Genomic DNA, 24,248 nt, shown 5'->3' with positions numbered 1-24,248 from the left:
TGCAAAGTCAAAGGGTGTTCAAATACTTATTTTCCTCACTGTAGGTAAGGACTGAAGATGTATGTGCATAGATGGATCGATAAATGCAGAGAATTGCCTTTCATCTTAGCTCCTTCTTCACTACGACAGACCAGAGCAACGCTTTCACTATGGCACAAAAGGCCCCGATTCACTGAACAAGACTGTCAATTTGAATACTTGGAGGAAGGAGGACTCCAGGAGACGGGTTACTTTGTTCAGAACAAAGAAACCAAGGCAAAGATTGGGTGCAGAATGAACCGAATGGCAGGTGAGGGCTGGGTCCAGTGATTCCTGATGTCATAAACTGAGTTTGGTTTGTGGAACATCACAAATGTTTTCCTAAGAGAAGATTGCTTTAAAACCAATATTTTTGTGTATTTTTGTGTCCATCCATCCATACATCCATACATTATCTTGTGCTTGTTCCGAAGTTGGGTCGCGGGGGCAGCAGTTTGAGCAGGGAGGCCCAGATATTGCTTTCCATAGCCACTTCTTCCAGCTCTTCTGGGAGGACACCAAGATGTTCCCAGGCCATCTGAGAGATATAGTCCCTCCAGTGTGGCCTAGGTCTTCCTGGGGATGGACTTGTAGAATTGCACTACCCAATTGGGAGCGAGATTGGAATGCAGGTTAAAGATGAGACCAATTGAATTTGAACGTGCGTATCCACCTACCCCACCCGTTTGGACTGGTTCTGCGTGACGGACGTCATGGGCTGAATGGGCAGTTTTAACTGCTTGCGATATTTACATCTGCCAGTCAACCACGAATCAGCATCTCTTCCCAGTTGGACATACCTGAACCACCTCTCGGGACGCGCCCAGGGAGCATCCTTTCCAGATGCCCGAACCACCTCAACTGGCTCCTCTCAAGTCTCTCTCCCAGATAACTGAACTTCTGGCCCTCTCTCTAAGGGAGAGTCCAGCAACCTTGCAAAGGAAATTAATTTCAACCACCTGTACCTGTGATATTGTTCTTTCGGTCACTACTTAGAATTGATGGACATTGGTGAAGGTAGGAACGTAGACCGACCGGTGAACAGAGAGCTTCGCCTTACAGCTCATCTCCCTCTTTACAACAACGGACCAATACAGAATCCTCAATACTGCAGACGCTGCACCAATCTGTCTATCAATCTCACGCTCCATTCTTCCCTCACTCATGAACAAAACCCCAAGATACTTGAACTCCTCCATTTGAGGCAGAACTTCACCCTCGACCCGAAGAGAACAATCCACCCTTTTCCAACTGAGGACCATGGCCTCGGATTTGGAGGTGCTGATTATCATCCCAGCCGCTTCACACTCTCCAGTGAGAGCTGAAGATCACGGCACTATGAAGCCAACAGGACCACATCATCTACAAATAGCAGAGATGGAATCCTGAGGCCACCTAACCGACTCCCTCCGCAGCTCCGCCCCCTGGCTGCACCAATAAATTCTGTCCATGGAAGTTATGAACAGAATTGGTGACAACGGGCTAACCATTTCATATTTTTATGGTCTTGTTTTGGAACCACAATCTTTTTTTATTTGTTTTTATTTAACCTTTATTTAACCAGGCAAATCCCATTGAGATCACAGATCTCTCTTGCAAGGGAGGCCTGGGCCTGAAGGCATCCTAATCTGAGGGAGCCACTGTTACATTTTTCTCAGTTTTATCACTTTAAGTTTTTGTTTTCAACTACAAATGTAATTTACTGAAAGAAAGCTGAATTATATAAAAACAGGTTGGATTTTTGTTTAAGGATTTATATTTGTTTTCTTTCCGATGGTGATGTTGACACTATCTCCCCCTTCTGGCTCTCTGTGGCATCTCAGCTTTCCTTAAAGTCTCTGAGTTCTCATGATTCAGGATTTTTTTTCCCCCCAAATGGAGGGAAAATATTAATGTGCTCAACTTTAAGTATTCATCCTGGAGCCAATAAAAATGTTGCTGCAGAATTCATCAGAAAACACAGTCAGCTTTGAGCGCCATGTTTTCTCTCAAGACCTGCGGTGGAGGAAAACATTCAGAACTGGCTTGAGCAAATGGACCTGAATGAGTCTGTCCTGAGTCCAGTCACTGCAGGGTTCAGGAGCAGGTCTGAGCAGCCCAGCTGAAGAAATCCTGGCTCTGAAGTGTGACCTTGTTTCTGTTTGTTTTCCCCTCAGAACTCAGCCGAGCACTTCCTGGAGGTCAAACTGGTCTCACACAGTTCTCGCTTCTTCCATATTAAAGAGGACGTTGCCTTCACTGAGGTACTCTTTGTTTCAGACACACAGCTGAACCAACACGTGATTGAAATATGTTGTTTTAGCAGTTGGAGCATCATGTTAAATGTCTTTAATTTAAATCCATAATTCTTGCAATTGACAGTCTGCGTTAAAAAAAATACAAACAAAAGAGTAAACAGACTTTTAATCATCGTTCTTTTAGAATCCATTGGGGCCGACACCGAACTGGTCCATTGTTGGGAATAAATCTGCTGCAGTCTTGGTTCCAGCTGCAGATTATGTCATTTCTTTACCTGGCAAGGGCATATCCTAAAAAGATCTATTTTTATTGGCAGACAGGTTGGGATCATGGAAACCTGGAAACCAAACAGGAAAAGTATCCAAAATACTATGGTTCATCTACTTTTTAACTTCCTGGGTGGCACGGTGATGCAGTGGTTAGTGATGTTGTGCAACTATCATTTTCTGCACTGCCCCTTTACCCTAACTCAATATTTTAGATGAATAAAAATGTAATAATAAAAAATGTAATAATAGTTATTTAATAAAGATTAAGAGATTGTGTTTCTAACCAAACATTCATTAAAGAACATTTCCAAAGGTTTTACTGGAAAAGTCTAAAAATGTTACAACAGTTTGTGTGACAGGCAGTGTTGTATAAAGTACCTCAAAGTGATACTTCAGTGAAAGTACAAGTATCTTACCATAAACTTATTTTGGTAAAAGTTAAAGTCTCCTTAAAAATTATTACTTAAGTAAAAGTCTTAAAGTACCTGACATTTAATGTACTTAAGTATCAAAAGTAAATTTCTCTTTTAAAATGTACTTAAAGTAAGAGTATTAAGTAAATGGTTAGATTTTCCAAATCAACATTTATTGGGTGCAATATCCAGTGACAAAAACTTGGAAAGTTTGAACTGAACAATGAAAGATTGATCTTTAAAAATTCTGATTCTACTGAAGTATATTCATTCAACCTTTATTAGGTTGGAAAGCTCACATTGTTGTGTAGTTGGCTTGTTTACTGAGCTAGGTTCTGTTTGGTTAAGGCTTGTTTCTTTCTGACTAATTAATAATATAGAATAATGTAATAGCAGTTCATGTCCTGGAGAACACCAAACTTCTCCTTTTTTAGCAGCTACCATCCTTTTCACACCTATCAGGAATGTGTCTCCACTGTGAGTCAACAAAGCTCTTTTGTAACGATTCATATCTGTACATGCATCTAGCTTGTTCACAGCGGGAGCTGCAGTTTTCACACAAGCATCGGGGAAGGGACTAGGTTTGTGATTGAGAGTGTCAGTGAGGGAGAGAGAAGGGGCCGCATGAAGTCACAGACTGGGAGAACAAACTGCCCAATCAGATTTCTTCTAATTTTAAATTGTAACTAGTAACTATGATGGTTAAGGGAAATGTATTGAAGAAAAAGTGAAAGTCGCTTGAAATGTAAATAACGAAGTAAAGTAAAAATATGTCAGTTCTAGTACAGTAACAAAATATTTCTACTTTGTTACATTACAGCACTGGTGACAGGTCACAATTTTTCACACTGTTGAGTTTTAAATGTTAAAATATCCTTTTTGGTCCCCAGTTGTTCAAAACAAAAAACAATTCAAACAGAACTGATTCTGAAACTGGTTTCCATCAGCACCATTGAGTCACAGATCATTGTATTTTGTTGCCCTTTGTTTTAAGATGGACTGTTCCTATCAGAAAATGTTTCCAGGACTCCACCAAGCATCCATGAACCATGAGGAGCTGTTGAATCCACAAGCAAGCCTCTTAGTTGCTTTCTTTTTGCACCAACAACATTAGTGGCATTATCAGAACGAATCTGAGTGACTTGACTTTGTCTGCTCACGAATCGTCTCAGGTCATTAATACATGCGTCTGTGTCAGGACTTTGAAAAAGCTGAGAGATCAGGCAATATTCTTTCAACTGGAAAGTCGTCCATTTCTTGTTCACTTGCTCTTCCGCTGTATTGTTTACAAGTACAGGTCCTTCTCAAAAAATTAGCATATTGTGATAAAGGTCATTATTTTCCATAATGTAATGATAAAAATGAAACTTTCATATATTTCAGATTCATTGCACACCAACTGAAATATTTCAGGTCTTTAATTGTTTTAATACTGATGATTATGGCATACAGCTCATGAAAACCCAAAATGCCTGTCCCAAAAAATTAGCATATTTCATCCCACCAATGAAAGACAAGTGTTTTTAATACAAAAAACGCCAACCTTCAAATAATCATGTTCAGTTATGCACTCAATACTTGGTCAGGAATCCTTTTGCATGAATGACTGCTTCAATGCGGCGTGGCATGGAGGCAATCAGCCTGTGGCACTGCTGAGGTGTTATGGAGGCCCAGGATGCTTCGATAGCGGCCTTAAGCTCATCCAGAGTGTTGGGTCTTGCGTCTCTCAACTTTCTCTTCACAATATCCCACAGGTTCTCTATGGGGTTCAGGTCAGAGAGTTGGCAGGCCAATTGAGCACAGTAATACCATGGTCAGTAAACCATTTACCAGTGGTTTTGGCACTGTGAGCAGGTGCCAAGTCGTGCTGAAAAATGAAATCGTCATCTCCATAAAGCTTTTCAGCAGATGGAAGCATGAAGTGCTCCAAAATCTCCTGATAGCTAGCTGCATTGACCCTGCCCTTGATAAAACACAGTGGACCAACACCAGCAGCTGACATGGCACCCCAGACCATCACTGACTGTGGGTGCTTCACACTGGACTTCTGGCATTTTGGCATTTCCTTCTCCCCAGTCTTCCTCCAGACTCTGACACCTTGATTTCCGAATGACATGCAAAATTTGCTTTCATCCGAAAAAAGTACTTTGGACCACTGAGCAACAGTCCAGTGCTGCTTCTCTGTAGCCCAGGTCAGGCGCTTCTGCCGCTGTTTCTAGTTCAAAAGTGGCTTGACCTGGGGAATGCGGCACCTGTAGCCCATTTCCTGCACACGCCTGTGCACGGTGGCTCTGGATGTTTCTACTCCAGACTCAGTCCACTGCTTCCGCAGGTCCCCCAAGGTCTGGAATCGGCCCTTCTCCACAATCCTCCTCAGGGTCCGGTCACCTCTTCTCGTTGTGCAGCGTTTTCTGCCACACTTTCCCCTTCCCACAGACTTCCTACTGAGGTGCCTTGATACAGCACTCTGGGAACAGCCTATTGTTCAGCAATTTCTTTCTGTGTCTTACCCTCTTGCTTGAGGGTGTCAATGATGGCCTTCTGGACAGCAGTCAGGTCGGCAGTCTTACCCATGATTGCGGTTTTGAGCAATGAACAAGGCTGGGAGTTTTTAAAAGTCTCAGGAATCTTTTGCAGGTGTTTAGAGTTACGTCGTTGATTCAGATGGTTAGGTTAATAGCTTGTTTAGAGAACCTTTTCATGATATGCTAATTTTTTGGGACAGGCATTTTGGGTTTTCATGAGCTGTGTGCCATAATCATCAGTATTAAAACAATTAAAGACCTGAAATATTTCAGTTGGTGTGCAACAAATCTGAAATATATGAAAGTTTCATTTTTATCATTACATTATGGAAAATAATGACCTTTATCACAATATGCTAATTTTTTGATAAGGACCTGTAAGACTGATCACCGTCCTGACACTGAACAGCATACACAATATTACTCTGTTTGTGCCGGGGGACTGGATCTTTGGGATGAACCACTCTTTGCCGTAATGTATTCTGGAGTTTGAAAGCCACTGGGCTGTCATGTTTAGATAATAAACATCTCAGTCTCTCAGAAACTCCCTCAACATAAGGAATGACCACTGGTCTGGGGTCCTCCTTTTCACCTGATGGCTGGCTGGAGTCTTGTTTGGGTTTCTTCCTTGCTTTCAGCAGATTTCAACAAAGTTTCACCAAAGAAGAATCCAGTTAACCTGACTCAACCTGATTGGATTTATTTACCTGGATTATTGAACATGCATCAGGATGCAAAACAAACTCCCTTCCCCTGTGCTGGATCTTAGTAATATTCTTTGAACTAGCCTCCACAGGTAAATCCTGAAAATCACCAAAAACAGGGTGACCAAGTATTTTGGCTTCATGTTCAAGGAAAGCATCAATCACTGTACATTGCTCTGCGTTTGTTTTAGCTCCTTCATGTGCAGCAATCCTCCATCTTTCTCTTATGGTAGTTTGGACATTATGATTCTCATTGTAGCTGGTGTGTCCATTTTATTCGTGCCATCAAGTTCAGTCATAAGACTACAAACCGGATTCCAAAAAAGTTGGGACACTAAACAAATTGTGAATAAAAACTGAATGCAATGATGTGGAGATTGCAAATGTCAATATTTTATTCGTAATATAACATAGATGGCAGATCAAAAGTTTAATCTGATTAAATGTCACATTTTAAAGGAAAAATATGTTGATTCAAAATTTCACAGTGTCAACAAATCCCAAAAAAGTTGGGACAAGTAGCAAAAAGTGGCTGGAAAAAGGAAATTGAGCATATAACAAACAGCTGGAAAACCAATGAACACTAATTAGGTCAATTGACAACATGATTGGGTATAAAAAGAGCTTCTCAGAGTGTCGGTGTCTCTCAGAAGCCAAGATGGTAAGAGGATCACCAATTCCACCATTGTTGCGCAGAAAGATAGTGCAGCAATACCAGAATGGTGTTACCCAGCGTAAAATAGCAAAGACTTTTAAGTTATCATCATCAACCGTGCATATCATCATCAAACGATTCAGAGAATCTGGAACAATCGCTGTGCGTAAGGGTCAAGGCCGTAAAACTCTACTGGATGCTCATGATCTCCGGGTCCTTTTTTTTTTTCTCCAGCGCTGCTCACACCCAGACAATGCACTGCAGCCTAATCCCAAAGTCTGTGCAAGTTCTTTTTAATCTCCTGTTAAATTCCTGAGCAGTCTTTTGACTAATTGTAAGTGAGTCCCTGTGAATCACTGGTACAGCCGTTCTAGACTTCTGTCTCACCATTGACCAAGTCCGAACTCACTTTTTTTTGTAGCTTTGAGCTTTATTTCACCCCAAAATCAGTTAAATTTCTAACATAATTCGGCTAATTCAGCATGTGTGTCCTCAAGCACAACACAAGATAAATACATTCATATTATTACCATTATTACCACTAACAGGTGTGGGAAACTGATACAATGGAATGGTTTTTACAACGTCTTTAGGTGAAAAGGCTGGAGAAAAAAAAATCAAAAATAAGTTCAAATCCTTCTTTGTGCATAAACCAGGGTGGCAGTGTTGTTCAACATTTCACAGTAAAACTAGATTCTAGTTAGTTTGTGTCAGAATTTAACAACCCCCCCCCCCCCCCCTCCAACTTTCTGTATTAATGTGTAAACTGAGCTTGTTATTTCTGACACGTTTCACCGTCTGAGGAACATCAGAGGTGGGTCACTGAGTATATCTGTTGTTACAGGTGAACGGTAGGAAGTTGCTCCAAGCAGAAGATGGTGTGCAGTTGACAGTAATTGATGGACAACATGGAAACATTGTGGAGACCAAAAGTTTCAGAAGCTCCGTCTTACAGGGTGTCCCTGCACAGATCCAGAATTATGTCCATGGACTAAAAGACAGGTAAGAAGTCGATCCTCTGCTCCTTTAGACTCTTGCATGCTGTTGGATACTGTAAGATTCCATCCATCCATCTTTGCTCGCTTCTTCCTTTGAATGTCATGGGGGTTCACCGGTGCCCATATCCAGCAGTCACTGTGCGAGAGGCGGGGGACACCCTGGACAGGTCTCCAGTCCATCGCAGGGACAGAGACAAACAACCATTCCCATTCACACCTAGAGACAATTTAGAGTTACCAATCAGTCTAACATGCATGTTTTTGGTCTGTGGGAGGAAACCGGAGTACCCGGAGAAAACCCACACACGCACCAAGAGAACGTACAGACTCCACCCAGTTTCCACCCAGGGAATTTTATAGGCGGGGCACGGTGTCCTCCTTGGATAATGGTAGGGGAAACACTGAAGCATCCTGCCCAAGTTATATCAGTACGTCACAGCTCTGACTTAGGAAAACACCATGCTTACACCAAGAGGATATGCATATAAATCTGTACCCCTCCCCCACCCGTGCCTCTCCAACCACATCGCCTCCATGCTGGCCCCAGCAGACCTCCCCCTCCCCTGCATACCTCCCCCTCCTGAAACCAAACCAGAACATAAGACGTTCACTGTGTGGCCCACTGATGCTGTCCCCATGCTGCAGGACTGCTTTGAGTGCACAGACAGGCAGGTCTTCAGAAGGGCAGCTGTCTGTGAGGACAAGGTGGACCTTCAGGACTTTAAATCTGCTGTCCTGGACTACACAGAGAAGTGTGTTGAGGATGTCACTCTTGCCTAAGACTAATGAGCTACACAAACCAAAAATCCTGGATGAATGCGAAGGTCAAGTCACTGCTGAAAACCAAAAGTGATGCACAGTATTTTAGGGGTGTGAGAACAGAGCTGATTGCAGGAGGAAAATTGTCCAAAACTACATATGCTAAGAAAATCCAGGGACACTTGACATCCCAGGTGGGGCATCAGGTGCATCACTGACTACAACATCAGCAGTGCAGTGTCCCAACAACCCCTCTCTGCCTGACATACTCAACAAGTTCTACAGCCACTTCAAGGGCCTCATCATGTCTCCAAGCGCCACACTCCTTCGCCACCAAAAGACCAAAGGAAGAGCCCCTCAGCATGACCCCAGCTAAAATGAGCAAGTTCCTCAAGAGGGTCAACTCATAAATGAGCCGGCCCTGTTCTCAGGACATACTGAACACGTCCCTCACACAAGCAGCTGTCTCTGCATGCTTGAAGAACACTACCATTATCCTCTTACCCAAAACCTCCACATTCCCAAGCATGAATGACTATCAGCTGGTAGCCCTCTCACAGGTAGCCATGAAGTGCTTTAAAAGACTGATTATGGTCCACATCAAATACACCATCAAATTCACTGTCCATCCCCAATGATATGCCATCGTCTCTTTGTGAAATTTGCACATGACACAGCTGTGGCTGGATGGATGACCAACAACGATCAGTCCGGCAACAGGCAGGAGGTGGAACACTTGGACCGTTGGTGTAGCAATAACAACCTCTGCTTCAACGTAAAGAAGATGGAGATGATTATGTAATTTATAAAGGGCAGAAACCACCACCATCCCTGCACATCAGATGGAAGCACTCTCCATCAGGTACCAAGGGATTAATCTAATAAACTCACCAGGAGCAACAACACCTCCAGCCTGATCCACAAGGCTCACCAGTGCCTTTACTTATGGCTGAGGTGTGTAAGGCTGTGGAGCCCAGTCCTGACTTCCTTCTACAAGCATACAAGAGCATCCTGTGCTCCTGCATCCTTGTATAGCGTGGCATCTGCTCTGCAGCATAGAAAACATTTGCACAGGGTGGTGAAGGCTGCTTAGAAGAACAACTCCTGTCTCTGTGGAACCATGTATCCCTACAGCTAAAAGCAGTGATGACTTCTTGAGATTCTTTATAAATAAATGTATTTCAGTTAGAAAGAAAATTCACACCATCCTTCCTTTTATTGCCTCTGATTCCCTATCAGATGAGGCAGCTTTAGAAATTTCACTAGAACCTGATTTGTGTTTGGACAGTTTTTGTCCTGTTGAACTCTCTGAACTGTCAAAAATAATAACTTCATCCAAACCATCCACATGTCTGCTAGATCCCATCCAAACCAGACTGTTTAAAGAGGTACGTCCCCTAATATCCACATTTTGGATCTGCTTAATTTGTCTCTAATGAACCAATACGTACAATTCAGTTCAATATAATTCAATTTAATTCAATTCAGTTTATTTGTATAGTGCCAAGTCACAACAGAAGTCATCTCAGGGCACTGAACAGAAACATTCATGCTTTGAATTAAATGTCATCACAGACTCTCATCTTGAGCAAGCATGAAGGCGACAGTGGAAAGGAAAAACTCTCATGATGAAGCACCCTTTAGCAGAACCAGGCTCAGGACAAGTGGCCATCTGCTTTGACCAGCTGGGTTTGAGAGGAACAGGAAGGAGGAACAGATACACAATGGCAGGTCAAGAATCACAAGTTAAGATATAATTAATATCAAATGAAAACTATTCAATTTTAACAATTACTTTAAGGAAATGAGGTCAATTTGTCCTCTAGTAGTTTAAGCCTATATCAGCATAACAAGCCAACCCTAACTATAGGATTTATCAAAAAGGAAAGTCTTAAGCCCAGTCTTAAAACTGGACAATGTGTCAGCCTCATGGACAGAAACTGGAAGTTGGTTCGACAAGAGAGGAGCCTGAAAATTGAAAGATCTTCCTCCCATTCTGCCTTTGGAAACTCTAGGAATCGCAAGTAAGTCTGCAGTCTGAGAGCGAAGTGCTCTGTTAGGAAAATATGGAACAGTAAGATCTGTAAAATAAGATGGGGTTAGGTTGTTGAGAGCTTTGTAGGTTAGAAGTAAGATTTTGAATTCTATTCTGGATTTGGCAGGGAGCCAATGGAGAGAAACTAAAACTGGAGTGATATGATCTCTCCCACTAACTCCAGTTAAGAATCTGGCAGCAGCATTTTGGACAAACTGAAGACTTTTTAAAGACGTATTTGGACACCCAGATAACAAACCATTGCAATAGTCCAGTCTATACATGACAAATACATGAACCAGTTTTTCTGCATCATTTTTAGATGAGATGTTTCTAATTTTAGTGATATTGCGCAGGTGGAAGAAGGTGGTTCTGGTAACATTTTTAATGTGGGTGATAAAAGACATGTCCTGATCAAAAATTACACCAAGATTTTTAACATTAGAGCTGGAGGACAGATTAATGCCATCTGAGGAGGGTGAAAGACTGAAAAATGTGTATTTGTGTATTGTATTTGTAATTATTTCTATCTTAACATGTTTTTTGTATGTCCTCCTATAGAAACTACACCTGGACCTGTCATTACGTGTTTGTTTGTTTCTCTTTTCCTGTTCTCTCAAACACGAGCTGTTCGAAGCAGATGGCTGCTTTTCCTGAGCCTGGTTCTACTGGAGGTTGTTTCTTGTTAAAAGGGAGTTTTTCCTTTCCACTGTTGCCTTTGTGCTTGCTCAGGGTGGGAGACTCTGAGGAATGAAGATTAATCTGTGGCTTCCTTAGACAGTTAACTTTTACCAACTGGCTTTTATAATTTGTGAATGTTTTTGTGCAGTGTGCCCTGAGATGACTTTTGTTGAAATTTGGAGCTATAGAAATGAATTGAATTATTTAGAAGTTTGCCTTATGTATCTAATCAAACAAAGCTAATGTTCTTCATATAAGGATGTTTCTGTTTCAGAGGACTTGAATGTTCTCAAAGGAACTGAATAAAATAACAAAAATTAACCTCCAACTTTTCTGTTTGTTTTGAATCATGTTCAGAACCAAAACAGAGTCCTCTGTTCCAGTAATTGGACAGAATGTGAAGTTTAAGGACACATGCCAACAGCATTTAACCAACAGAAAGACTTTTGTGTCTCCACCAGGTCCATTGTCCTCATGACAACTAAAGGCCGTATGGTTCCCAGGGGATCCTGGACCAAAGTTCTGGAGAAACTTGGTGCAAGCAAAAGCACCAAATTAAAAGGTATTTATTATTTCTCCTAAAATACTTTTATTAATATGCTCGCAATATGGCCATTTTATCAATAAAACAAATGGTATGCAGATGATTTGTGACCTGTAGTGAGTAGGAGGAAGAGAGCCTGGAGAGGTTGACTTATGCTCCACAGAGTGGAGTGGATGGTGTGTGTGTGTGTGTGTAGGGTGGAGTTGTGAAAGAAAAGGAAGGTTTCCAGGAGAGTTTAGAGCTGTGTAATGTTTGGCTTGGACACAGTGTGTCTCTAATAACGGACAAGAAGAGGAGCTGGATGTGACAAAGATGAAAATGTTCTTACCTGCAGGCAGGTTCATTTTGGCTCAGATCAAAACGTCTGCTAGAATTTAACTCACAATCATTTTCAGTAACTTATAGGTAAAAAAAAAAAATTTTTTAAGCTACAACAATGTTAGCATTGCTGCATAAAAATGTGACTCCTGAATGTGACCTTGTGTTTTTTTACAGAAAAGATGGTGTTTGTGGGCTTTAAAGGCTCGTTTCAACCAGACTGGGTCAAACTGGAAATTGGCACTGAGCAGGCAAAGATCCATCAGGTTCTGAGTGTTCCTGTGCTGCACAAGATGAAGCTGTAAACAGCAGACCAAAGGTCAGAGGTCATAGACTGTTTTTAAAACATGGACCTGACCCAGAACTGAAGACAGTTTTCTTATCAGATGAATAAGAAATGCACTTTGTTTGATGTTTTTAAGATTCATTGCAAATATTTCATAGACTATAAGTTTTACAAGTACAACTAACATATTCTGTTAGATCAATCTTATCTTTGATAAATTTATTTCTGCTGAACATAAAGAATCATGTGACTCAGGTTCGATGTGAAACATTGATGTTTGTCTGAAGCTGCATGAAGATGAAAACTGAAAACAAACAAAAAGGAAACAGAAAAAGGTTTATTAATAAAAGTATTTCCTGTTCAGTTTCCCAAAGCCACTCCAACCATTGCACTTTCGTTTCACTTCTTTAATCCTGGCCTCTAAATTATTATTTGTATTTATGGCCTTTATAAGATAGAAAATGTGGAAATACTGCATATCAGATTATTTTAAAAGTTGTATAAAAATAAAATTAATTCCTGTGTTTGTTAGAGAACAGGCTTATTGTATAAAAAGCAAATTAATCTGTGTCCGGTGTGGTGAGTTATATTATTATGTTTGATTTATATTATTTCAAAAATAAACAACTACAGTATTTACTAAATGTCTACAAACAAAACTGTGTGGTTTTCTTGTAAAGTTGAGAAAATTTGAAAAAGTTTACGTTTTTGCCCAACCAGATTTATATTTGTAAATTAGAATCTCCCTTTTCTCGACTTTGTTTTGTTCTAGTTGTAGAGGGCTGCTGTTTCTGTTTTTATATGACCCTGACCCCGCCTCCCTATGACCCCGCCTCCATGTGACATCGGCCCTGCTTCCATGTGACCGCCCGTCCATATGACCCTGACCCCACCTCCATCTGACCTTCAATACCTACTTGCCTGTAACCCCGCCTCCCTGTTAAACTGACCCCGCCTCCCTGTTAAACTGACCCCGCCTATGACCCTAACTCCCTAACCAGGAACAAAGTCCTACAAATTGGACTGATGAATTTTCTGATTAGTAAACAAATCTTTTTGCTGAAATAGTTGCTTTTTTCTCCTCAAAGGTGTTGTATGTTTTTCTAAAGTTTAGATGTAATTTCTTAATTTTCTGTACATATTATGTAAAACAGAGGTTTTGCTTTGGGCCGTTATGTTTTTGATGTAATTTTATCTCCATTCTTTAGATCTTCATATGTTTGACGAATGATAGACAGGTTGTAGATTTCACTGCTGTTTGTAAAGTGATGAAAGGAGTTTTGTATAAACAAATATATGATAAATGTTTGAACGTCTTTTAAATGCAAAACAATAAAATATCTACTGGTAAAATCTTATGCATCGTTACCTGTTCATTTAAATAACACTGTATTATGCTACATGAGCTGTGACAGAAACAGCAAATGCTCATTGACCTGTTTGTGACCAGTGAGCCGTACGACCCTGATTTGAGTCCAAGATTAAAAAACAGAGGCTTATTTCTGCTTTTTCAACTCGAAAAACTTCATCCATATATCTCCTCTTTATCTTTTTCCTGGCAGCTGCATTTCTACCATCCTTCTACCAATATACCCACTGTCCCTCCTCTGGACATGTCCAAACCATCTCTATATGGTCTCTAACTTTATCGCCCAGTTGTACCTGTGCTGCACCTCTGATGATCTCATTCCTAATCTTCTCCATCCTTGTCACTCTTAAGAACCTCAGCATCTTCATTTCTGATACTTCCAGTTCTTTCTTCTGTCGTTTTGTCCATGTTTCTGTCTTTAAACTATACAACACCACTCACCACTGTCTTGTAAACTTTTCCTTTGACCTTTGCCGACACCCTTTTGTCACAAATCACTCCTGAAACTTTTCTCCATCCACTCCATCCTGCCTGGACTCGCTTCTTTACCTTTTTACTACATTACCCATTTTCCTGGACAGTGGACCCCAAATTCTTGAAGTCCTGCACCTTTGTGACTTCTGCTTCTTGTAACCTCACTGTTCCACCCGAGTCCTCTCTTATAGGTTGCTCTATGTTCCTCCCTCTTTTCGAAATAAGTGTTGATTACAGCCATTTCCATTCTCTTGGCAAAACCCACCATTTTGTCCTTCCTGGTTTCTTTCCTTGACACCAAACCTACCCATCACTTCCTCATCCCCTCTGTTTCCTTCACCAACGTGCCCATTCAGGTCTGCTCTGATAACCATTCTCCCTCCTCCTTAGGAATACTCTCTATCACTTCATCCAGATCCTTCCAAAATGTATCTTTCTTCTCCACATCACATCCAACCTGTGGAGCATAACCACTGACATTTAGCATCAGATCTTCTACCTTCAGACACATCACCCTGACACTCATTTCACCTCTACTACATTATTTGCCAACTCCTCCTTCAGGACCACCCCTACTCGATTTCTCTTTCTATCCACACCATGGTAAAACAGTTTGAACCCTGCTCCAATGCTGTGAGCCTTGCTGCCCTTCCACTTGGTCTCTTGGACACAAAACTATCTACCTTCCTTCTCTGCATCATGCCAGCCAGCTCTCTACCTTTGCCTGTCATTGTCCCCACATTTAAGAGTTGCAACCTTCAATCCTACATTCTTGACTTTCTTCTCCCTCCATCTACTGACATGTTTCCCTCCTCGTGGTCTTTGACCAACTTTAGCACAATTTCACTGTAGTTTTACTTTTTACAGCAGTCCAGTTTGTTTGTTTACATGTTAATACAATTTTAAAATTACTTTACAGTAGTGTAAGTTAAGGTAGTATACCTCATAGTAACAGTAAGTTTTTGAGATAGTCTATATGTATGCAGTAGTACTTTACCTTATACTACGGTAATTGTTTACTATTTATTTACCAGTCATGAGACAGGGTTATTTGTATAAAACGGTTGAATTCAACAGGAAATGTGGTTCTGTAAGATTTTCTTACAGCCGTCAACTTTGTTTTCCAGTTGAGTTGCATAAAAAAAGACAACTAATTTTTTGATTGTGTTTGCTTCTGACATTCAGACATCAGCCGCTCAGAATTTACAGCTGCAAATATTTTTACTAATCCTGTCTATTGTGACCCAACTGGAACCAGATCTACAGGAAACCGGGTCCCTTAGTCCTTAGTGTTAGAACGCTGCAGGGTCACACAATTTAAACTCCAGGAATAAAAAAAACTTTTATTTTCGCTTTCCGTGAAAAACAATTTAACAGACAATCAAAGAACCCGCAGCAGAAAGTCTGGATCAGATGAAGCTGTTTCCTCGGGACCAACAGGGCCTGAGAACAAGATCTTAGTAAATAATAATAATGTGCTATGAAACACTGATTATTTCAACAATCAATAACTGCTTGGGTTCAGCAGAACCACTGATGAATGTCCATGTGATCCTACAGAGCCTCACTTATTGGCTGGAAGAAACGGGATGTGTAAGTCCATCAGAACACGTCCAGAACCTCCTGCAGTCTCTCACAGCTCCTGCTTCAGAGGAGAGGCGCTGTTACCCTGCAGGTCGGGCTTCTTGTTCTCCACCTTCTTGGCCTTTTTCTTGGTTCCGTTGCTTTGCTGTTTGGATTTGGTTCCGTCGTTGCCGGCAGCCCTCCCTGGAAACACCTGGCCCTCCACCGTCACATCTGCACAACGCTCCTGAGCCACCAGGAAGTCTCGGACCTCCCAGGCCAAACTGCCGTCCCGCAGCATGAAGATGACCCGGTTAGAACCCACGACGAACCTGGAGGAGCACGCACACATGCACGTTTATAAATCGTTTTATTCTATCCAATCCAACTTTATTTAGAAAACACTTTAAGAAAAACCATTGAGGACCAAAGTGCTCAAGTTCAAAAGCACAAAAGGAATAAAATACAAAAAAAAGATAAAAAAGACAAACAGCTATGCAATTAAAAAATAAAATTAAAACAATTAAAGGAGAACATACTAAATTACATACTAAAATTCAATTCAGTTTATTTTTATAGTGTCAAGTCACAACAGAAGTCATCTCAGGGCACTGAACAGAAACATTCATAACATACTACAGATACTAAATGGATCTGCACCTGATCTTTCTGAACAATCATCTAAAAGCAAAAATGAAATATTTTCAGAAAACTGAAGTCTGCAGAACTTCGGACCAGAACTTCTCACTCACTGGGTGTAAAATCACAACAGCGCCACCAAGTGGACCAATCAGAATCTCTTGTTGTGCTTCTGGGACGTTTCCATTCAATCGATGATGACGTTCTGCTGTTTGAGGTTAAATGTGGTTCAGTTTCTTCTGATTTAAACCATAAAAGTTCAAACTCTTGAAAAAACATTGTTTAAAAACCTCCCGAGTCATGTTTCTGCGCAATCAGGTGACTTTCAGGACTTTGCACAGTCATCCCTCACTATAACTGGGTTCCACGTCTTGCAGCTTCACTGTATTGTGATTTTTTTTATATTGTGTGTACTGTATCATCATCTTCATCGCCAAAGTGTTTAAGAACATATGAAGTGTTTATATGAGTGAGAGTGTCATAAGTCATGCCTGTCTGTTCACCACGCCCACCTGCTCCGCTGTGATCAGCATAATTCTTCTCGCCTGGTGGTGCGGCATTTAAACGCTCCCGTTCTCTATCCGGTGCCAGATTATTGAAAGCCTTGCGCAAGTAACTGTCCAGCAATTACGTCAAGCTCCTGACTGATCCAATCATCCTGGCCAAGTTTCTGTGACCTGGGTTTTCCCGTTTTGCCTTGTGAAACTTTCCAGTGCGTTTCCACAGACGTGTGCCGACTCCCACCAGTCTTTTCAAAATAAAGCTTATTGACTGCACTCTGCGTCTGGTTAAAATTTTGGGTCCTCCGCTAAATTCATCACAGGGAAAGGTTAATAAGAGAGTGGAAAAGGTTTATAAAGCCTTAAATATATATAAATAATCAAATTAATTGAACGCAGATACTTGGCAGATTTTCACCTATCGCGGGGGTCACCGGAACCTAACCCTTGCATACATCCCTACACGCGTGTGAAGCACCGTTCACACAGGAGGCCTCAGGTGTTTGCTCTCCAGTTGGTAACAAACAGGTTCAGGTACCTCTGAATGTCGTAGTTGGCGTTGAACAGGCTGCCCTGCCACAGTCCTGTGATCTCCTCTGTCTCCTTCTCCGTGGGATCTCCTGACACCGTAGCAAACACCATCAGGGTCCGGCCTTTCTTTGACATCTTCAGAAGCTCTTCTGGTTTGGACGCATCCACCTTGGAGAAATCGATGGGTGGCGGAGAGCGTCTGTGCTCGGGAAGATCTCCTTCTTCAATGTCGTCATCCTTCTGAAAAGATAAACAGGAAACCTCAGACGCCGCACTGCTTTAACATTGCTCAGTCTAAATATGTTGTTTATTTAACTGAACCACAACAACTAACTCTTAAACTCTGTAGACTACAGCTTTACAGAAGATGATTTTCACGTTTTTCCTTGGAGCTCAGGATTATGCCCTTGTGAATTTTTAGAATGATGTAGACGGGAAGTTACTCTTTTACCTTGTCTTTGATTGGAGGGATTCTGTCGTTTCTTCATGCAGTTCACAGGTGATGAAAATGTTGCTCTAGTTCAACAAGCTTAAAACGCATGTTTAGGAGCACTCAGTCAAAGGTTGATCGCACTAAAATATAATATTTTATATGACTATGCTGAATGTCCTGTCATGGCAGATGCATAACATTAACAACGATTAATCTTTAGTCCAAAAACTTTATTTTTGGTCCATCTAGTTTAGTACTGTCTAGTTCTTTTGATAGTTCTAAATCATACGGTTTATGGTTATTAACTGATTAATATAAGTAGCCAATGTTAAGGACGTCCAGTGAATTTCATTAGCTCAATAAATAAGTTATGCTAATTTGTTGTTTGTTCCAAGTCAATCTCAGTTTTTGTTTTTTTCAAGGTTAAACAAAAAGAATAAAAAAGAGGCAAAATTTCCACAACTTCTTTATTTCTTCCCGTCTTCTTATTTTGGCTTTTCCCTCTTCAGGAGTCTCCACAGCAAGTCGTCCTCCTCTATCTCACTCTGTCCTCTGCATCTTCTGTCCTCACTCCAGCTACATCCATGTCCTCTCTTACTTACATACATCTTCACTTTGGCATTTCTCTTTGTCTTTTTTCCTGGCAGATGCATTTCTAACATCTTTCTACCAGTATACCCACTGTCCCTCCTCTGGACATGTCCAAACCATCTCAGTGTGTCCTCTCTAACTTCATCTCCCAGTTGTTCAACCTGTTCTGTACCCCTGCTGATCTCATTCCTAATCTAATCCATCCTTGTCACTCCTGAGGAGAACCTCAACATCTTCATTTCCACCACTTCCAGTTCTTTTCCTGTCTTTTTGTCCATGTCTCCAGACCATACAACATAGCTGATGTCGCCACTGTCTAGTAAACTTTTCCTTGGATGTTTGCCGACACCCTTTTGTCGCAAATCACTCAAACTTTTCTCCATCCACTCTGTCCTGCCTATACCGTATTATTTTACATTAGTACAGTTTAGCGTAGATCTTAATAAAAACTTTTGGCGTTTGTTTAACATATATCTTAGCTTTTTTTTTTTTCAATCTTTATTTATACAGGCTAGTCTCATTGAACCATGAGGACTCATTTACAAAAGACCTGTTCCAGACAGAACATATAAAGTACAGACAACAATAACAATAAACTACAGTAAAAATGCAATTAAAATAAAAGCAATGTTATAAAACAATTTTTTCATCTATTATCAATAGATATTTATATACCATTTATTTTTATACTTTATATTTTTGCTATTTTTGGTGTAATTGGGACATAATTTGTTTCACCTCATGTAAAGCGAATGACAATAAAAAACCTTGAACTTAATAACTGTAAGGATAACTGCAGCCAGTTTAACATCACTGTCATGAGCCAAGCTAGCAGCTGTTAGCCTCTTTCTGCTGAATACAGAGACTCACGAACCTCCCACTGTTCCAGGAGCCGAGCCATATCTGCGTCATTGTAATCTCTGATGTCCTTCTTCTTCTTTTTCGTTTTTTCTTCATTCTCCAACGATAAAACACAAATCAAACATGAGCCGAGCAGCAGAACACACAACCATCTCAGGGAGGCCGCCATCTTTACAGATGTTGCGCCGTGATTGGCTGGAAAAAGAACCTGTCACGAGACGCGTCAGAGACGTAAAATCCAACCGGATATCCAAAACCTGTGAAAGAATTAAAATAAAGCTGAAAATCAGTTTTACGTTTGTGTACTATGGCACCGTTTTGGCTGCGAGTGTCTTCTCGCTAACCAACCTGTGACAAACATTATTATTATTGTACTGTTTTTGCTGGACCTTTTGAATAAAGTTAATTTCCTCCCGATTGTCTTCTAAATAATATAATTTTATAAAGATTTTGCATATTATGGACAAATAAAAGCACGAAACAGAAGATTAACAAACATCGTTTATTTATTTTGAAAATAAAACAAGAGTTCTTTCTCTGCTATAGGGACTAAATGATGATGCATTCCGGTCTTTGAGGGGAAGTTAACTGCTGTTTTAAAGGATTCTTTGACCTCTCTATAAACTTGGATCTCTTCTGATCCTTTGCAGATCTCAGAAACAGGAATTTTATTCGACCTTTCACGCTGATGGCTCGATTTTATTTTGAAAACGCCAGCTTCCGGTTAGCATGCTAGGCTAACACTTCATGTGACGCTACAGCGGCGTCTCATTTCGGAGCGGCAGCGCGTGTCCCCTGCACGTTAGAGTGGTTCTGTTCCGGATCGGTTCAGTTTGTGTGGGTCTGTAAACCGGATCGGTCCGTGTGAGACCTCATCCGGCCCCTGAAACGGGTCAAAAGTCGAGTGGGAACGGAGGACTGTCGGTGTGTTCCCGCAGTTCTGGCCGGTCCAGCCGTTCGGCGGACCACACCCTCCCCGCTTCCTCAAAGTTACGACCCGGAGCGCGCGGCGGGGCGCTGAAGACCCGGATTAACGGACGACTTTCTCAGTGGATCTACATGAGAGGAGATTTCTTTAAAGAACCCGGGCTGATATGGACCAGAGAGGGGATCCCGGTCCATCTCCGGTCCCGAGCTGAGCTGCAGACCGGACCATGAAGCAGCTGCCGAACCCGGGACTCAGTCTCAGAAGGAAGAGGTTAAAAACGGACTGAAGAGGCTCCGTGGTGGATTTAACTCCTGAAATTATGGTGCTGGAGGGGAACCAGAACCACCAGGGTGGTGTTCCGAGCATGATGAGTCCAACGGGTCAAAGGTCAGAGTCTGTGGGAACCAGAACACCCCGGCACAGTTTCAGACACCTCCTGATAAAAAACTGATCGAACTGTCTGATCCACCTGGACATGAGTTGTTGGGTCCAATTAGAACTCCGGACTTTGTCTTTTCTTAGAACCTGGTGGTTCTGCGAGTTCTCAGACCCTGGTCTGCAGCGAGGTTCTGGTTTCTGTTTTTCAGGGCATTTACATTCAGACTGACCCAGGTCTGACCTGGGATTAATATGTCATGTTATTGTAAAAACTTTATTTATAAGATCGTTAACAGCAGAGCAGTAACCGAGTTCTCATGTTTACATTTATCTGACCGTTGTTTATTTTAGTTTCCTGTTTATCTGTTTATCTGACCGTTTCCTGTTTATCTGACCGTTTCCTGTTTATCTGACTGTTTCCTGTTTATTTTAGTTTCCTGTTTATCTGTTTCCTGTTTATCTGACTGTTTCCTGTTTATTTTAGTTTCCTGTTTATCCGTTTCCTGTTTATCTGACCGTTTCCTGTTTATTTTAGTTTCCTGTTTATCTGTTTCCAGTGTGTAACACCTAATGTACAGGTAGTACCTGATCTCTGAAGACTTGAGGGTTTTTTTTTTTAATTGTTTTTTTTTTTTAGAAGAGTTTGAACTGTTAGGTGTGAGAATGCAGTGTGCAGCATCACCTGGATCCAGATAATCTGGACCCACTCTCCGGACCGCCCTCGGTATTATGGCGAGTAGTGGTTCTGGGAAGTCGTCCGGTGAGGGATCCAGCAGCCCGGTCAGCAGCGGTCTGCAGCAGAGAAAGAGACTCTCCTCCATCTGTGACGCCTGTAAAGCCAAGGTGCAGCTGGTGGCAGACCTCCTGCTGCTGTCCAGCGAGACCAGGCCGGTCTTGACGTCCGAAGGAGTGGTGCTGGCCGACACCTTCGACCAGTGCCGAGACACGGTCATCGCTCGGACCAAAGAGCTGTCCATCCTGACCCACGACATCCAGAGCCAGCTCAACATGGGCCGCTTCACCGAGGTGGGGGGCCGCCTGCTAGAGATGGCAGACCTGGTGGTGTCTCTGACCGAGTGCTCGGCCCACGCCGCCTACCTGGCTGCTGTGGAGAGCCCCGGCTCTCAGCCCTGTCTGCCAGGCCTGGTGGACCGCTACAAGGTGACTCGCTGCCGTCACGAGGTGGAGCAGAACTGCGCTGTCCTCCGGATCTCTCCTCTGTCGGACCTCACCCCCCAGCTGCTCCTGGAGCTGTCCCAGAACATCTCCACCAACCTGAAGACTCTGTCGGACATCTCGCTGCTGGCCAGCGATGGGTCTCGGGACCGCTTCGCCAAGGAGCAGTTCAAGCTGAGCGTGAAGAGCATCAGCACCTGCGGCACCGCCTTCCTGGCCTGTGTCAGGGAGGTGAAAACTCAACCCAGCGAGCTGACCAGAACCCGCTGCGTCCTCTTCAGCGCTGCTCTGGGTCAGGCCGTCAGTGCCCTGGTTGGCTTTGCCACGGAGCCTCAGTTCCTGGGAAGACCTGCAAGTATCTCAGCTGAAGGAAAGGGGGTCCAGACTGCAGTGCTAGGAGGAGCGATGAGCGTGGTCTCTGCCTGTGTCCTCCTGACTCAGGGTCTCAGAGACGTGGCCCAGCATCCCGACAGCAGCTCCAAGATGGCCGAGTACCGGGAGCGCCTGAGGAACTCTGCGTGTGCGGTTTCTGACGGCTGCACTCTGCTGACGCAAGCTCTCAGGGAGCGCTCGTCTCCTCGGACTCTGCCCCCGGTCACATCTGTCACTTAGTCCAGGAAGCCTCCAGTGAGCCAGAACAGGACTGTTGGGACTGCAGCAGGTCTGAAACCAGCTCCGCAGGGTTCTGTGTCATGCTGGATGTGACATGGACTCCGACAGAAGCGAGGACTCTGATCCTCATGGTCTTGATCTGGAGTCAGCAGCAGTTCTGACCTGGTGATGATGGATTCCTGACGTGTTTCATCATTCTGTGAGATTAAAACGACTTTTGTTTTACTGAGTGTGAAATCTAAAGTGTTAAAGCTGCTGTGAGAGTGTGTGTTGGGTTTTTACACTATTTACCAAAACTCAATGGATGTTTCATGTAAACAAGTATTTATTTCAACCATTAAAGCAGTTGGTTCTGATCCGAGTTCTTGGACTGATGTGCATCAATAAACAACGCGTGCAGAGACTTCTGAACATGACTGGTGGGGTTACACAACTCTGCATTACACCAAATATACCTGAAGTACAAGACAAAGTCTGGTAAATAAATACAAATATTAAAATTCAGTTCTCTTCATAAAGCACTAATTTTACAACAAAATCATCTCCGAACACTAAAACATCCACACGTTATAAAAAGGACAAAAACCCATTTTATTTTGACAGTTTCCTGTTTATCTGACCATTTCCTATTTAGTTTCCTGTATTGGACTGTTTCCTGTTTTATCTTTCCGTTTCTTGTTTAGCTGACTGTTTTCTGTTTATCTGACATTTCCTGTTTAGTTTCCCATTTCTGACTGTTTCCTGTTTTATCTGTTTGTTTCCTGTTCATCTGACCGTTTCCTGTTTATCTGACTGTTTCTTGTTTATCTGACTGTTTCCTGTTTGATTACAGTTGCCTGTTTCTGAACATTTTCTGTTTGTTTCCCATTTAGCTGACCATTTCCTGTTCATCTGACTGTTTCCTGTGTGTAACACCTAATGTAGTACCTGATCTCTGAAGACCTCAGTTTTTTTTAGTTTTTTTTTTTTTTAGAAGAGTTTGAACTGTTAGGTGTGGGAATGCAGCATCACCTCGATTCAGATAATCTAGACCCACTGGACCCGCTTCCTGGACTGCCCTCGGTATTATGGCAAGTAGTAATTCTTGGAAATCGTTTGGTGAGGGATCCAGCAGCAGAGAAGGAGACTCTCCTCCATCAGTGAGGCCTGTAATAAAATGTCCAGAAACATTCACACGCATTCTGAAAGTCCAGTTATAAGGAAGCTGCAAAATTGTGTTGAGTCTTCACTTCGTCACAAGCTCCCATCCTGAGCAGCTTATTGATTGAAGTGGAAGAAAACGTCTCTGAACAAGAAACCTCCAGCAGACAGATGGGCAGCTGGAGATCAATCAGTCAACCTTTATTTATACAGATAAATCCCATTGAGCCTCGAGGACTCATTTACAAGAGACCTGATTTCAACAAAGAAAGATGACAACAATGGACAACAACAATAAAGTTATAAAAAAGCATACTACAGTATTTTTTTTTTTTTAACAAATAGGATGGCTAAAAGGAAAAGGTAACAAAACAAAAAACAGCTAGATTCCAAGACAAATGTAGAAAACTAAAAACAGGAACATGTCTGCATTGGACCCTGCCAGGAGTCCAACAGATTCTTAAAGACACTTAGAGAGGTCAAGGTCGAGAGCTTCAAATCTTTTTGTAAGATATTCCAGGAAACAGGAGCGGAATAGGAGAAGGCCCTTTTGCCTAGTTCAGTCCTCATTGAGGGAACACTGCAGGTAATAATGTCCTGAGAGCGCACT

At 42.1% G+C, this 24,248-nt stretch overlaps 3 protein-coding genes across 3 annotated transcripts in view; 2 read left to right on the top strand and 1 right to left on the bottom strand.

Moving 5' to 3' along the window:
• LOC119425800 (cell migration-inducing and hyaluronan-binding protein-like) overlaps window positions 1-12,462 on the top strand; it is a 37,493-nt gene extending 25,031 nt beyond the window's left edge. The window contains exons 23-26 of the mRNA XM_037693351.1: window positions 2,175-2,261; window positions 7,667-7,824; window positions 11,757-11,857; window positions 12,335-12,462. Coding sequence (XP_037549279.1) covers window positions 2,175-2,261; window positions 7,667-7,824; window positions 11,757-11,857; window positions 12,335-12,462 — 474 coding nt within the window. The remainder of the gene's footprint in view (window positions 1-2,174; window positions 2,262-7,666; window positions 7,825-11,756; window positions 11,858-12,334) is intronic.
• A 3,178-nt stretch (window positions 12,463-15,640) lies between these two features.
• mesd (mesoderm development LRP chaperone) lies at window positions 15,641-19,575 on the bottom strand. The gene is made up of 3 exons (XM_037697326.1): window positions 19,418-19,575; window positions 17,527-17,759; window positions 15,641-16,181 (listed from the first exon to the last, which is right to left on the bottom strand). The coding sequence occupies exons 1-3, from the start codon at window positions 19,571-19,573 to the stop codon at window positions 15,920-15,922; spliced, it is 651 nt and encodes a 216-aa protein (XP_037553254.1). The 5' UTR covers window positions 19,574-19,575; the 3' UTR covers window positions 15,641-15,919.
• Window positions 19,576-21,368: 1,793 nt separating this feature from the next.
• Window positions 21,369-22,506, top strand: tlnrd1 (talin rod domain containing 1). Its single transcript, XM_037697317.1, has one exon. It carries the CDS (start codon window positions 21,440-21,442, stop codon window positions 22,496-22,498), a length of 1,059 nt encoding a protein of 352 aa, XP_037553245.1. The 5' UTR covers window positions 21,369-21,439; the 3' UTR covers window positions 22,499-22,506.
• The last annotated feature ends 1,742 nt before the right edge of the window (window positions 22,507-24,248 follow it).

This window comes from Nematolebias whitei, chromosome 2, assembly GCF_014905685.2.
Source record: "Nematolebias whitei isolate Nwh7 chromosome 2, NemWhi1, whole genome shotgun sequence".
In the NCBI taxonomy this organism is placed as follows: Eukaryota; Metazoa; Chordata; class Actinopteri; order Cyprinodontiformes; family Rivulidae; genus Nematolebias; species Nematolebias whitei.
The sequence above is the reverse complement of the archived record's forward strand: the minus strand, read 5'-3'. Positions and strand labels throughout refer to the sequence as shown.